This window comes from Lipotes vexillifer, unplaced genomic scaffold, assembly GCF_000442215.2.
Source record: "Lipotes vexillifer unplaced genomic scaffold, Lipotes_vexillifer_v1.1 scaffold751, whole genome shotgun sequence".
NCBI lineage: Eukaryota > Metazoa > Chordata > Mammalia > Artiodactyla > Lipotidae > Lipotes > Lipotes vexillifer.
The window spans coordinates 732,723-748,969 of record NW_006799727.1 but is presented as its reverse complement, the minus strand read 5'-3'; the positions used below and the strand labels follow the sequence as shown (position 1 = coordinate 748,969).

Here is a 16,247-nt window from a genome sequence, read left to right as displayed (position 1 = left end):
TTCCTGCTGGGGCTCCAATCCAAGAGGAAAAAACAAACCCCTATTGAAGGAGGAACTGGTTTGTGCCCTTTGTTATCCAGCAAAGACAGTCAGGCTCTCCATTTCCCAGTCTCCGTAGGAACTCTGAATTTCATCCCCTCGTCTCTCTGGCTTCTTGTAAATCACAGGTACCTTAATGTTTGCAGCACTTGGGACCCTCCTGCCTCCCAAAGAGTGTTGACAAGAAAACGGAGACCATCAGATAGTGTTGGGAGGAGTATAAATCGAAAGGAGTGTCTACAGAGGGCAACTCAGCAATACCTACAAAACAATGTACGTACCTGTACCATCCGACCCAGAAATTCCAGTTTTAGCAAATTCTCCCATAGGTACACGCACTCTTGAACTCAAAGATGTACGTATAGGGATGTTTAGTTTACTACATGCAGCCCTACTGGTAATGGCAAAGGATAGGAACTACGACAGGGGGCCTGTTAAATGAATGACGGTGTACCCCAGGCAATGGGACAGACTGTGTCCATTAAACAAAGGGAACAGATCTAGACACAGCTCCGTGGAAGCCTGGCTGCACCTCCCTGAATCTACATGCTTCGTGGCCTTTCCCACTGACCCTGGGCTTGGCCACATGACTTGCTTCATCTGATAAGACAGGAGCAAATCTGATGCACACAGAAGCTCAGAAAAGGGCTTATTCACTTCCACTTCCCTCTTGCTTCTCTGCAACCACCATGAGAACATGCTTGGCTGGCCTGGACCTAGGAGGCTGAAAGGGCATGTGCAACAGAGCTGAGCTGTCTCAGGTGAGACCCAGCCGGGTAAGAGCGCCCAGCCAAGGGCAGCAGCATCCCTGAGCTGACCCACGGCTGGCCACCGAGGCAGGAGCAAGCTCTGATAAGCCCAGAATCATGAAAAACAGTAAAACGTGGTTGTTTTAGGCACTAAGTGTTCCGATGGTTTGTTACAGAGTAATAGATAACAACTCAAAGACAGATACAAAATAGGGAGTGCAGTATGTCACTACTGTGTGTAAAAGCCAAAAACCAACAATATACTTCCTTATAAATGCACGGGTACACTGAGTGTTTCTGAAAGGGCACCCAGGAATGGTCGCTTCAGTGGAAGGGCGCAGGACACAGAGATGATGTAAGGAGGCAGCTGCTTTCACTATATACTCCTTTGCATTATTAGGTCTTAATAACCATGTACATTCATTACCTAGAAAGTATTAACTGTCTAATTTAAAAGGAAAAAAGATGGCCCGTGTTACAGTGTACTCTGAATCTAGAGCGGCTGGTCTGGGCGCCCACAGAGGGCTTCCCACCATGTACTCCACCATCTCAGAACCATGTGAAGATGTTTTAAGTCTGCAGTTACTACTGAGAAATGAGCACCCGCTCTCCCTGGGCTGCCAGCCTCTCACACACACTCTCCAGGCCCTCAGCATCCTTCCAAGGCCGTGTCTCACCAGAGGGTGCCTGGACATGCCGTGCCTGCCTCCCTTCTCCTGCCAAAGTTCGAGGCATCATCTGAGATGCATTTCAGGGTCCACTGGGAGGTGCTCCCTCCGCCTGAGCTAACCACGTACCTCACAGGGCTCTGCACGTGCAGGCACCGGCCAGCCCGCACCAGGACGTACAGCAGCGAATGAGACAGGAGAGGCCTCTGCCCCCAGGGAGCTTACGTTTCTGGACAGAGGAGACAGAGACAAACCAGAGAAAGGCCAGACAGTGGTAAGAGATGTGCAGAGAACTAAAGCAGGGTGGCGTGACAGTGAGCAAGTGTATGGCTACTTGAAACTGGGTGGTCAGATCACAGCAAGAGTCTCCAAGGAGAGGCGTTTGACACTTGAATGATGTGCTAGTCAGCCATGCAAATGGCTGAGGGAACAGCATCCTCTGAGCTCACGTAAGGGCCCTAGGTGGGGACACAGCTGGTGTGTTCTAGCAACAGCAAGAAGGCCAGCGTGGCTGGAAAAGAGGGAACAGGTCAAGATGGGGACAGACAGAGAGGCAGATCATGAACTTTCTCATAGACTGAGGTGAGGAGTCTGGCATTCACTCTAAGCGCAATCGCAAGTCTTTGGTTGGGCGCTGCGGGTAAATGGGGGTGTGCAATGATCTGATGTAGGTTTTGGAAAGATCCCTCTGTCTGCTGTGTGGAGAATGAACTTGGGGTTGGAGCATGGCAGAGGCAAAGGCAGAGCCAGTTAGGTTGCTGTAGTAGTCGGGCGAGAGGTGACAGACACTTGGACAAGAGGGTAAGTGGTGAGAAATAGCGCAGAGAGGGAGAAATCATTTGACTGAGACATAGTTTGGAGAGAAAATAAACCAGACTTACTAATGGAATGGACTGGAGCTATGGCAGACAAAATAGTAGCCACCCCTCGTGCCATCAAGACGTCTATGTCCTAACTTCTGGAGCCTGTGGATATGCCACCTTGCCTGGCAGAGGGGACTTCGCAGATGTGATTAAGTTAAGGATGTTGAAATGGGAGGATTCTCCCGGATTATCTGGGTGGGCACACTGGGTCCCTAGAAGAGTGAGGTAGGAGGGTCAGAGTCAGAGAAGAAGGCGTGGTGATGGAAGCAAAGTGAGAGAGACTGGAGGACACCGAACCACCGGCTTTAAAGATGGAGGTGGGGCCGCAAGCCAAGGAGTGCGGGCAGCCTGTAGAGGCTGGACAAGGCGAGGACACAAACTCCTCCCTACAGCCTCCGGAAGGAATGCAGTCCCGTCGACACTTGATTTTAGCCCAATGAGACCCGTTTCCTATTTCTGACCTCCAGAACCGAAAGAAAACAAATCTGTATTGATTTAAGCCAGAAAATCTGCAGTAATTTGTTATAGCAGCAGCAGGAAACTAATCCACGAGGGTTGAGGAGAGGATTAAAGGTAAATTCTAGATTTTAGATTTGCACAGTAGAGCGGACAGTGGTAGCACTTTGCCATGTGCTGAGGTGAGGAAGAAAATACCCAAGAGTTCTGTGTTAACCAAGTTAAATGACACCTTGATATCCAAGTAGAGAAATCATGTCAGTGGACGAGGGTCCACATCAAAGCTGGGGGAGACTGAGTGGGAAGGACCAGGAAAGAGAGACTGAGATTAGAAGTTTCCAGAAAGAGGGAGTGGTCAAGTGGGTTCAAAGCAGCTGGAATATCCAGGAAGATAAGAGCATAAATATAATCATTACATTTGGTAACATGGAGGCAACATTGGGGTGGGGGGCGGGGAGACCTTAATATGAGAAGGCTCGGGGAAGCCCAGGGGGATACAAGCCGAGCCAGGGTGAGCAGAGGAGATGACGATTCTCCAAAGAGCCTTCGCCAAAAGGGAACAGAGAGATGAGGCAGTAATTAGACAGCGATGCAAGGCTAAGGACGGTTCCAATAGGAAGTCTAGGGCATGTGTGCATCCTACAGGGCATGGTCCAGGAGAGCCAGACAGAGAACTGATCCAGGGAGGCAGAGAGTGGACTGCAGAGGCCGATCTGGGAAGGCGAGGACAGAAGGGATTCAGAGCAAAGGGATTCAGGGCTGCAGGCCTTTGGAAGGAACTGAGGCCCCCAAGCAGGGCAGGAGGAAAGCAGGTCAACTCGGGGGGAGGAAACGAGCTGGTCTCCTGATTGTTTCTATTTCCTCAACAAAGAATGAGGCAAGGTCATGAGCGAGGGGTGACAGCAAGGCATTCAGAGGACGTACAGGGTCTAAGAAGAGAAAAGAACGCGTGCGACAGACATTTTGGAAAGGGGGAACGCAGACCTACTGGAGGAGGGGCACTGGTCACCAGGGGCACGTGGTCAGCAAGGTGAGGGCGTTCCTCAGCCAGACCCACGGGTAGGTAGAACTGGGCCAAACCAGGGGAGGGACACTGTCACGGTGGAGGATGGGGAAGAAAAGGGCACACACCTTGACTAGAAAATATGGATTACACGCCCTACACCTGTTTCAGATCTAAGTCGGGTCAGGTCACCCCTCCCCTCAAACCCTACAATGGCTCCCCCCCTCACCCAAAGTGAAAACCAAGATCCTTGTAACTTACCACCTTAGCTCTTCCCTCCATCCTATCGCTCTCACATTCACACTCCACCTCCAGCACACAGCAGGCGTCCCATACACATTTCTGGAATGAGTCAATCAATAAGCATGTCCGCCCTCCACAGACATGGCCCAACCAAGTACCTGAGTCTCTGGAGACACAGCTCCCTCCGCCGGGGTGCCTGGCACACAGTCGGGGCACGATGCTCACCAAGACCAGACCTCCCCCGTGTCTACCTCAGGCCCCACTGCTCCCCTTCCACTAGCTTTGTTTACATTGTGACCCAGCTCGGAGGGCCCGGCTACTTTGGAACTCTTACTGACAGGCAAAGATGGCGTGAGGCAAAGGGTAAGAGCTCAGAAGAAGCTGGCAGAAACGACATTCTGGGAGAGTCAGGGTCCAGGCCTCATGCCAGTGCCTCCTCATATCCACACACAATGCAGAAGCTGAGGGACAGGGCGGGAGAGGAAAATGTGGGAACAGAAGACTACGCTTCCTCTGTGCTGGCAGAGTAGACAAGTATGCTGGACACACACACACACACGCACACACGCGCAAGCACACGCACGCATGCACACGCACACACGCACACGCACGCACTTCCCCTAGAGAAACCTCGTCTAAGAAAAGACGAGGTAACTTGAAAGTCATGAGCTTGGAGTTGGCCTGACCTGTCCCCAGAGCTCCGCAGGGCAGGAAGTGAGTCTAGCGGGCAGGGGGGCTGTTATCGGGCCAGCCCAGAAGGCTTGGAAATGGCTCTCTCAGGAAGCCAGCCCCACACAGGCTTGTTAAACGTACACCCACACGGACTCAGCAAGCTCCTCCTAAAGATCCAAAGCCCCAATCCAGTCCTTGCCTCCAAGGGGTAGGGTCTGTAGGGAGGCGGGCACCACCAAGTCCTGTGCGGTGGTGTGCAGAGACCAGCAGGGACACTCAGGAGGGTGTGAGAAGCAAGTGAGGTTTGAGGGGCCTGAGGAACTTCTCCAAGTGAGACTCCAGGCAGAAGGGTGACTGGACACCACCGGCGTGTGTGCTGGGGCAGGGCGGGGAGCCTGCCACAGGGTGTGCGGCGGCTACAAGGGGCCAGGGAGACCCACTTTCCCAGGCCTCTAGGCCCAAGACTCAGTGGGGAGCTGACTGCCTTGGCCTGGTGCCTGGTGGACCAGGGAAGGGAGGGTGGCATTGACTGCAGGTCCCTGGGCTGGGCACCACCCACCCCTCAGAGGTATCATCTCACCAGCTGGACACTCCTCCAAGGCTGGCTGACTTGAGAGAACACTGCTTCAGAACCTACAAGAGCCAGAGGGGCCAGCTCCTCAATGGAGCCCGGCCCTGCGGCAAAGGGGCTGAGCCAGCCTGAACGTGAGGAGGAAAGAGGGATAAGGGGGGCAGCGAGGGGTCCGGAACCCCTCCCTGGGATGGGCCTCCCAGCAAGTGTCCACCCTGCAGTTGCCCAAGAAACAGGGAGAGAAGGCCACAGGCAGCCAGCTTGAACAGCGATCCATCAGCCCCAGGCGGGCCCAGGCCAGTCACACTAGGACGACACCAAGAGGCTCAGATGTGCAACCACGTGCAGGTGGACACTCCCTCCCCGGGGGCCACCACAGCCCAGTCCCTCCACCACCCCCAGCCCTCAGCCCAGTCCGCCAAGTCTCCTGGCACCCAGGAGGTGCTCAGTAGGTGTCTGATGAGTAAATGAATCCAAGTTAACTCCTCCAGAGGACAGGCCAAGTTGTTCATTGAATAATTAGTTGAGTACCTACTGTGTGCCAGCCATGTGATTGGTGCTTGGGATAGAGCAATGAACAAAAGAACAAAAGGCCGTGCCCTCCTGGGGTGGCCAGCCCAGTGGTCTCATTCATCTTCGTGTCCCCATTACCCATGGCAGCACCCCTACATCCTACCCCAGGCTCACTGGGCGCTGAATGGGTGGCTGGAAGAGAAGGCCCGAGGCATCTGTCAGACCTGGGCTGAAGCGCTTACTAGTTCCGTGACCCAGCAGACACGGGTTTTTGTCAGCTTCTCAGCACAAAAAGAACCCCACCGCCACTAAGCATCTTTGCTATCATTGCTATTATTGTTGTCCTGCCCACTTGGTCCACACCCTGTAAAGGACTGAGTATCTGGAACTTTCTACCCTCCTTCCACACACAATACTCCTGATGCAGTGAGGCTGCTTGAGATAATGCTTGTGCTAGAAACTGCATTATCTTATTTGTTCCTCAAAGTAACCTTTGAGATAAAGATTGAGGCTCAGAGAAGCTAAGTAATTCACCTAAGGCCGGACAAGCAGTAGTGTTAGACCTAGGATTTGAACCCGGATCTAACAGGGCAAAATCCACCGCTTTCTCCTGTACTAGGTTCCTTTCCTCTTTGCTAAAATACCTCCATCCGCCTAAGAGGGTGAACTACTGTCCCACTGCCTAGGACTGAGGGGGCTCCAGGACACAGGACTCTCGGTGCTAAGACCGGAAGAGGCCACCTAAAGCCACGCTCTGCCAGGCCTCACCCACCACCCTCAGCGCCCAGTAACCCAGCTGCACCCTGTAGCTTTCAATGATGCTGTCACTGTTCTCCTCAGGCCGCAGGTGACACTGTCCCACCACTTGGACAATTATGTCTCAGTGTGGTCTGGGAACTCCCTGCACCACAATCCCCAGGGTGCTGGTTAACAACCCTGTTCCCTGAACCCGACGCCACCAAGACTTCCCGAAGCAGAAGCTCAGACCCAGCCTGGGACTCCGAGTTACCAAGCAGCCCCAGGTGAGTCAGCTGCCCAGAGGCTGAGGGACTGCCCTGAGCGGGAAGCTTCCTGTGGCTGGTGACCGGCTCGCTCTACTTCTGGTGCAGCGTCCCCAGCCCCGCTCCACAGGAGGTGTTCCTTAAATGCTAAGAATGGTGGCTGAGGGCAGGGCCTTTCAGACATGCCTGATGACACAAATCACCGGAGGCTCAATTTTGAAATGCAGATTTCCAGTCCGCATCTTGGACCGAGAATCGCCACCCTAGAGGAGAGGTCTGGCAATCCATAATGTCCGAGCTCCCTTAATTCGGTGCAGCTCAGAGAGTGTCCATGGACCAGCAGAACTGGCAAAACCTGGGAGCTTATAAAGAGTGCAGAAGCCTAGGCCCCAACCCAAACAGGCTGCATCAGAATCACCGGGTGTGGAGCCCTACAAACTGGGTTCTAATAAGCCGGCTCGGTGATTCTTTGATCTGAAAAGTTCAGAAAAACATTAGTGTAGAATAATGGAACTAGAGTCGTAAGTGGGCTACAGTCCTATTCTATGAACATCTCCAAGCCTCGGTCTACTCGTGCCCTGAATGGGAATCACAGCCCCGACCCCACTCCCCAAGTGTCTGTTGTGATGATTAACCGGGATCCACGTAAAAGTTCATGCTCAGAATCCAGCATGATTCCCTGGTGGCGCAGTGGTTGAGAGTCCGCCTGCCGATGCAGGGGACCCGGGTTTGTGCCCCGGTCCGGGAAGATCCCACATGCCGCGGAGCAGCTGGGCCCGTGAGCCATGGCCGCTGAGCCTGCGCGTCCGTAGCCTGTGCTCCGCAGCGGGAGAGGCCACAACAGTGAGAGGCCCACGTACCGCAAAAAAAAAAAAAAAGAAATGCTTGTTCATTCTCCCTCCTCACTGGCACTGTTTTAACACCCATGAAGTCGGGAAAACGAAGGTTTCAGTGGTTCAAGTAATGTGCACAAGGTCACTCAGAGGGAAAATACCTGGGGATTCTGACTCCATGTCTGGCAGGCCCGTGAAAGGACCAAAAAACATCTGTTCTGCCTGGTGCTGGCACCTCCACCACGTGCTGTGCTTGATGAACAGGGACAGACAAACCTGGAGAATAGCAGGGGCTGAGGCCACAACACCAGGTTTCCTGTGGCTGCGGCTGCCCTTTATAGTTTACGTGGCTCTCATCTCACCCATGTGCCAAACTCTGCTCAGTCTCATCTTGTTGGCTGACAGGGATGGTTTTGAGACGTCTCAGAAGACCTCTTCCTATTTGCAGCAACATGGATGGACTTGGAGGGCATTACGCTAAGTGAAATAAGTCAGACAGAGAAAAACAAATACTGCATGACATCATTTATATGTGGAATCTAAACAATACAACAGGGGGCTTCCCTGGTGGCGCAGTGGTTAAGAATCCACCTGCCAGTGCAGAGGACACGGCTTCGAGCCTGGGTCCGGGAAGATCCTACATGCCACGGAGCAACTAAGCCTGTGTGCCACAACTACTGAGCCTGTGCTCTAGAGCCCGTGAGCTGCAACTACTGAGCCCATGAGCCACAAGTACTGAAGCCCATGCTCCACAACAAGAGAAGCCACCGCAATGAGAAGCCCGCGCACCGCAACACAGAGTAGCCCCCGCTCACTGCAACTAGAAAAAGCCTGCGTGCAGCAATGAAGGCCCAACACAGCCAAAAGTAAATTTAAAAAATTATTAAAAAATAAATAATTTTTTTTTTTTTAAAAGCAGCAGACTCACAGATATAGAGAACAAACTCGTGATTACCAGGTTGGGGGAGGGGGCAATACAGGAGTCGGGGAGTGGGAGGTACAAAGTATTGTGTAAGATAGGCTCAAGGATGTATTGTACAATATGAGGAATATAGCCAATATTTGTAATAACTGTAGATGGAAAGTAAATTTTCCAAATTGTATAAAAATTCAAAATTAAAAAGAAAAAGACCTCTTCCCTCTTCCTGGCTCCTCAGATGGGAAGCAAGGGCTTTCACACAAGTCAAAGATCTGGAACCCTCCACCACCTGCCAAGCACAAGGTCACCCAGAGGGGCAGGAATCCACCCACTTGAGGGCAATGTGAATCACGAGCAAAGGCCCTCTGGGTGCAGCCTGCTGCAAAGCCGGCCGGCGGCAGGTGCTCTGGGTAAGCGAAGAGGTGCACCAGTTAGAACACCTTCAGCAGCAAGTAATGACTGAACACCGGGCTCAACAAGCCTTCAACAAGAAGGCGTTTATTATCTCAGGTAACAGGAAGTCCAGGGAAGGACCGCTGCAGGCGTGGAGCGTCAGCAGCTCGGCAGCATGACCAGGCTCTCCCTGTGTCGCCGTGTCCCCACCCTCCATAACCCACGGAGCCCCCTCACTCCTGAGCCGAGTGCCTCTTGGCACAAAATGGCTGCAGCTCCACGTCTCAAAAGCATGAACCATTTCCAGGGCAAGAAGAGAGAACGTTCTTCTTCCCTCTTAAGCACGGACTTCACTCTTAAGCATAAAGAAATCCTTCCCAGAAGCCCCCTCCCACAGCAGATGTCTCTGATGCCTCATGGGCTGGAGCTGAGTCACATGCTCATGCCTCAACCAATGACAGGCAAGGGAGTAGACCCTTGGGGCCAAGGCCCACCTACCATAAAACACATGGCACTCAGAGGGGCCGACCGCTGAACAAAATCAGGGCTCAATTAGGAAGAAGCAAAATGAGTGGAGGCAGAGAATGCTGGATGGACACCACCAACTCCACAGGTAAACACCAGTCCCCGCAGCGCAACACTCCGCAGGGACGGGGTCATCACCTGTACCTTGGCCCTCACATCCATTTTGGAAGGCCCTCAGCCTTGCTTCCTGAAAGACCGGTTCCAAGCGGTCGGGAGCCTCCCCTGGTGAAAGTCTGCGGGCCACTTCGACACAGCACACCCAGTGTGGGCTAGGAGGCTGGTGGCCCACTAAAGCAGGGGCACACCCTCTGCCCTTCAGAAGGACCACCACAGTGGGAAGACCAGGCATATGCCCAGCAGACTGTGTGGGGGAGGGGAAGCGGCCCTGAGCGGGGAGGTGGGAGACGCTAGCACCCACCACGAGACAGCCCATGCTATCTCTGCTGTCTAAGGGCTTACTCTGTGCAGGCCCCGGGCTAAAAGCACTTTCAGGTGCTCTTTGGCTTGTTTGTTTTGTTCTGTTCTCATGTGGTCCTTCCAGCCACCTTACCAGTTTAGCACTGTTATTACAGGTTCACGATCCCTTGTCGATAATTTCAAAAATCCAGACCTCTCTACAAACCAAAAGCTGGGTTTTGTTGTTAACTTACTGGGCAGTTAAACTGAACCAACATAAGGTTATCTGGAGTCTATTTATCCCTTTTGCAATGACTGTTGATATGTTTTGATGCAGAAATACTGCTTGTTTTCTCATGAACCATTGCCACTAACCCCACGGGGAGTGTCACGTAATGTCCAGTATATACACTGCACTCTGAAAAATTCTGCGTCCTGAAACACATCTGGCCCCAAGGGTTTCAGAAAAGGAATTTTGGACGTGTGTCCCCACTTTACACATGGGGTTTCACAAGGCAGAGTAACACTCTGACCCAGGGTCCAGACCTCTGACCCACTCTGCTCACCTCTGCCATCGTCGGCTGGTGGCTTTAAGGAAGACACCTCTCTCTCTGGGCCTGTTTTCTCATCTATAAGATGGGGAGGTTGGACTAGATCAGTGGGTTTCAAATGTGTTTTTTTAAGCACATTAGCCCTTCCTTCAAAGGAAACTTTAAGGGAAAATGTACCTGCTCCAGTGAGTGAGGCCTGCCCACCTGGTCACCAGGGTGCTTTCTTGACAGGACAGTGTGAAAACTGTTATCCAGTGTGATCGCTCAGGGCCCATCTGGTTCTAACTCTCTGTGGTTGTCTTCTCAGAGGCCAACAGCCTTTTCTGTGAGGGAAGGACAGCTAGGAGGAACCTGAACCAGACCTTGACAGATGGCTAGGCTTCTGACCTGCAGAGAGGGCTCTGGAGCCCAACAGCTTGAGCACAGGTGAGAAATGAAAAGCAAGGGGAGCGAGAAGGTCCAGGAGGCCAAACCAGCCAACGGAGGGGCCCCGCACTCCAAGGGGATGGAGGTCAGGCTGGAAAGGCTGGCTGGCCACGCGATGGATGTCGGGTATCCTCCTTCCTCTCCAATCAGAGCCTGAAATTCCTGTGCCCTGGAGGCAGGGCACGGGGCGGGGGGCGGCGTGCAGGAGGAGCTGGGCAGCCCCAGCCCCACTGTGTGGAGCCACAAGGTCACAGTGTTTTTGCCCTGACCACAGTGACCACGTGAGCCCCAGTGCCTAGCTCAGAGCCACCCATGTGCATTGTGGAATAAGTGAATCTTCTGGATCCAAAAATCAGGACGTGTGGTCTGCCACAAAGGCATGTCCTTCAGAGGGCGGCAGGACAGAGCATCTGAAAGCAGGACGCTGGCTTGGGAAGGCCAGGAGGGAGCGTCTCCTAAGTTTCCTTCCCCTGTGTCTGGGGGCTTCCCGAGAGTCTGCCGTACCCCAGGAGTGTCCAAAGAAGCCATTCCTACACGTCTCACCCCGCTGCAGGCTCTCAGATACACCTCAGCCTTGTTTCCCAAGAAGCCCCTCGGGCGGGCAGAGGGGCCGCCCGTCCACCATTACCTCTCCGCCTCTCTGGGAAATCTCCAGGGGGCTGAGCGAGCCCGGCCCTCCTCCGAAAGGGGAAGCCACAATGCCACCCGTGCCCTCCTTCAAACCACAGGAATATCAGCTATTGGCAAAGGCGAGAATGTCACTCTCACTCAAAGGTCTAAGTATATTTCGTAACCAAACTTTGCCCCCTAAATATTCTTTGTTTCAGGCACCACTTCCCTACCTACCCCTCACCAAGAGGTAATTAAAGTGACCCCAAATCATACCTAACCAGAAGGGCGATGGTCCCTTCAGGAGACACTATGATTAGGGCCTAATTGCTCTAAGTGAGCTCAGCGACTGAGCCCGTCTGAGAAGCTGAGCAGGCTGGGGAAGTGGAGAGGGGCCGACACCGCCTCAGAGCGAGCGGCTGTCTTTCGGGGCAGGTGCAGGCTCCAAAAGGCCTGTTCTGTTACTGAACTATGCGGAAGTCTTGAGCAGGCACAGCTCAGGTGTGTCATCCCGAGGTCTCCCACACTTTTTCCCAACCAGGTGATAGCCAGGACCTGGCCTGCCTTGCCCAGGGTCGTGCCGAGTCAGCAGGAGGGAGTGAACACCAGTATTTTGCAAATACCAAGTTTAACATATATCAACTCATTTCATCCTCACAGCCACCCTGATGGGTTAGGTATTATTAACCCTATATTACTGATGAGGAAACACAGGCTCAGAGATGTTAAGTAACTGGCTCAAGGTCACCCAGCCAGCCAGAGTCCTAATTGAAGCCCAGGGGCCAGATCACTGCACTTTCTCACACAGCAGTGAACCTAACCACCAGGAGGCTAGAGGGTGACCTTCTGGGGAGAGAAGGCAGCTGGGACTGCCCTCCCAGGGCCACGGCTGACCTGTGAGCCGACGAAGCCGATATGCAGTTCTCCATGTTCACCCCTGGCCCCTCGGGCGGCCACGCCATCTCCAGGCCAGGGCCCCTCCCACTTCCCTGTGCCCACCAATCCCCTGCCGGTCTGGGGTGGGGCCTGAGAATGTGCGCTCCTCACGTGCTCCCAGATGATGCCCATGCTGCTGGACCCCTGACCACACTTCAGGTAGCAAGAGCCTGGGCTTGAGTGGACTCTCCCATCCCCCTTAGCTTGTATGTATTCCCATCCCCACTCTCTTGCTGGAACTCATCAGGGCCTGGCATTTGGCTGCCACACATTTTGGTTCCTTGAGTTGGAGTGATTAAAAACAGTGAATGCAGTGGGGTATGAGGCAGAAAAGGAACTTCTGGGCTCTGTTTCCAGCTTGGCATTGGCCCTTTTCTTCCTTATACACCTCTTGGCAAAATTATCTAAACCAATTTATCTCAAAGGAGTCAGGCTGGAGCAGCAGGCTCTGAAAGTGTCCGCTATTTACCGGCCTCCATGGGGAGGGGCTGCCATGCCTGAGCACAGATGCTGACGTGCTGAGCGGAGAGGCTCGCTGCAGGCGGGAGCGCGAGAACCAGTGACTCCTCTGCGCAGAACCTTCCCGGGGCTCCCACATCACTCAGAGAAAACCCAAAGCCTTAACCATGACCCATGAGGCCCCATGCCATCTGGCCCTGCCGCCCCTCTGCCCTCACCAGGCTTCTGCCCTTGAAGTCCCCTCCCTGGAACACACTCCACCAGCTTAGCTCTTATCTCAGATGCTGCCTTTCCATCAAGGCCTTCCCCGGCCATCCATTTAAACAAGCCCCACCCCCCATCCCCCCCCAAAGCACTTTTCCGTCTTCCCCTCTTTATTCTTCTCATACCACTTACCACCATCTGACATCCTGGACATTTTACTTCATGATTTTATTTAAATGTCTCCCTGCCCCTTCCCTACTAGAATGTGGGTGTCATAAGGGCAGGGATGTTTGTCTGATGTGGTCACTGGTTGATCCCCAGTGCCTAAAACAGTGACTAGCACATTGGCAAGTACTCAGTATTTGTGGAATGAATGAATAAGTGAATGAATGAAGGGCCTGCCTATTAAGGTGTCAGGCTCTGTGGCTAGCCCTGGGAGTCTTTAGACTCCTTTGAATCTCATAACAACCCCTACACAGTAAGTCTTTTAATCCTCATTCTAAGATGAAACAACTGAGGCTCCGAGTGGTTAAGTAATTTGACCAAGGTCACAGAGTTAGGAAGTGGCAGGTCCAGGACTCAGGCACTGGTCTGGCTGGTTCCAAAGACGGTGCCCTTTTCTGCCTGTGGTTGCCTTCAAGGTAACTGTCTTAGTATGATAAACATGACATTAACTCGCTGTCCTTATTCTAAACAGCAAATGTTTTAGCTTAGGGATTTTACCAAATCTGTCCAAAACTTGAGGTCTAGTGCACCCAGGTGGGTCTGGTGCCCCCAAAGCCAGGAGGAAGTCCCACTGCCAGTCAAGGGAGCCCCCATCAGCCAAAGAAAGGGAAAGACCCTCCTACAAGCACTTCTCTGAACCCCAAAGGAAAGCCACAATAATTGTTTTGTTTCATCCTTTTTCTTTGCTTTTTCTTTTTTTTTAATCTTCCTGAGCAATCTCTTTGACCTTTTCTAGTCTGTGTGACCTTTGGCCATCAATGGCTGCTGTTTACCATGTGGGTTCTGGGGCAGAAATCTCTCTCTCATGAGTTTCCCCAAACCAAACTTGCACATGGACCCATGGACCACAGTGCCCTGTACAACCTGCTCCCCCCGCAAGCCCCATTAATGACTGTGGCTTAGATTCTAGGGACCAAGCCTTGGAAAGGGAGCCAGGCCTAGAGGGGCCGTGAAGGTAAGATCAGCTCATGCCACTGAAAGCCCATCTACCCTCTCATTCCAGAGACCACCACAGTTTGAGTAACCCCACCTCCCCTACCCATCATTCTCAGTCACATGATTTTGTCTGTTTTCTTCAAATCACTTCTCACTATCTGAAGCTACCCTGTTTACTATGTCCATATTTGCTTACCATCTGTCTCCTCAGAGGAGGTAAGTGCATGACGGTAGAAGCTTGGTCAGTGCTATTCACCACTGCTGATGCCTGGTACATGTGGGCATGCAAATATTGGTTGAATGAGTAAATAAAGCAAGGAACAAGTGGGTTCTGAAGGGAAAAACCAGGGGGCTCACAAATGAACTTATTTAATCCTAAGATCAACCTGCCCTGAAGGTATTATATGCCCACACAGCTGGGAAGTGACAAAGGTACGGAGAAGAGAAGCAAGAGGCCAAGCTCGTGACCCTTACAGGGACAGCAAGGTCAGGCTGCCACTGGCGGCCAGGGGACTGAACACCTTTTCCTCAAATGCTCGCGTAACTGGGAAGAGTCAACATGTTCCACATGCTGAGCCCAGGTAGGTCTGTGCTTCCTCCATGCCCCTGGTATGATCATGGCACCTGCACCTGCCCAGGAAATACCGGCCCAAAGCAAGGTACCACAGTTGAGAGTGCACAAAACCAAGTTCTTATTTTGAGGCTCTGATACTATAAAAGGCACAAATATAAACCATTCCTGAAGAGGACACACGACCTCCCTCTCCATTTCTGGGTAGTTTGAGGCGAGAAGGTTGAAAACAGTGTGGTGGTCCGTTCTCAGAACAGTGTCATTTATTCATTCTTTCATTCATTCATTTGTTCAGCCAACATGTGCTCACCCAGCCTCAGGAAGCCTGACATGAAATGTGACAAAACCTCTGCCCTCTCGCCAGTGCATTGGTGCCTGCGGTTTTGGCGGGCACTAAAAGACCAGCAAATATTAAGGATACTTGCTTCCAAAACAAATAAGGACACGTGGAGCTGTGCTCTGAAATGGGATTTTGGATGCAATTTTGATTCCACTGGGCTTGAGAACCAGTTGAGTCAACCGGGTCATAGACTAACTCCAGGCACCAGGTTCCTACTCCTTGGATCTCTCCGACCCCCTCTTCCTCTAGGCCCCAAGCCCCTCACACACCCAACTCCATTTCCCAACATTCTTCAACCACATTGCCACCTCTCTCCACAATATTCTCCATCCTGACTCCCCTGACTCTATTTCCCCCATATTCCCAAACCCGACCTCCCTAGATCCACAGCTTCGACATCCTACCCTCTGGACCCCGGGACACATCTCAACCTGATTTCCACCACCACCCCACACACACCCCAAGCCTGGACTTCCACCTGGAGCCCCTTGAACGCCATCTGCTTACAGAGCATATTTCCCAGGGGTCTCTGCTCACCACCCCCATTCGCAGGACCCCCGTAAATACATCGTGACTCCGAGTACACCATACACACACCCTGGATCCCCATACATCCACACCCGAGTCCTGAGGACGCACCCTCCCCCCATCACCTCCAACTTCTCAGAGCCCCTAGGCCGGCCCCTGACCCCCTGGGACCCCAGTACAGCAGCCGACTCCGAGACACCCACCCCCTGACTCCGCAGAAGCCCGCCCTGCACACCGGAACTCTGGGACGCCCGGCACAAGCCCTCGGCCGCAGGAGGCCCCCACCGCGCCGCTCCGCGGACCCCGGGTTCCCGAGGCCCTGGCCCCGCCGCGCACATCTCCGGGCGCAGCGCCCTCGTGACCCGGCCGCGCCCCTGCCCGCGCCCCCGCCGGGCCTCGGGGGCCCGGCCCGGTGATCGGCGGAGGCCGCGGCGCCTCCAGTAGCCCAGGCCGGAGCGCCCGGCGCGTACCGTTGGCGATGAGCTTGGCCGACAGCTGCTTGACGAGCTCGGGGATCCGCTCCCACTGGCACTCGGAGCGGCAGCGCTCGATCTCCGTCTCCAGCCGCGAGCCCGCCTTCTTGGTCGCCATCGCGGCCTGGCCGGGCCCGGCCAGCCC

At 53.5% G+C, this 16,247-nt stretch overlaps 1 protein-coding gene across 1 annotated transcript in view; it reads right to left on the bottom strand.

The window, feature by feature from the left end:
* Positions 1-16,220, bottom strand: part of TTC7B (tetratricopeptide repeat domain 7B) — a 245,588-nt gene extending 229,368 nt beyond the window's left edge. The window contains exon 1 of the mRNA XM_007471886.1: positions 16,100-16,220. Within this exon, the coding sequence (XP_007471948.1) occupies positions 16,100-16,220 (121 nt within the window). The remainder of the gene's footprint in view (positions 1-16,099) is intronic.
* Positions 16,221-16,247: the final 27 nt, after the last annotated feature.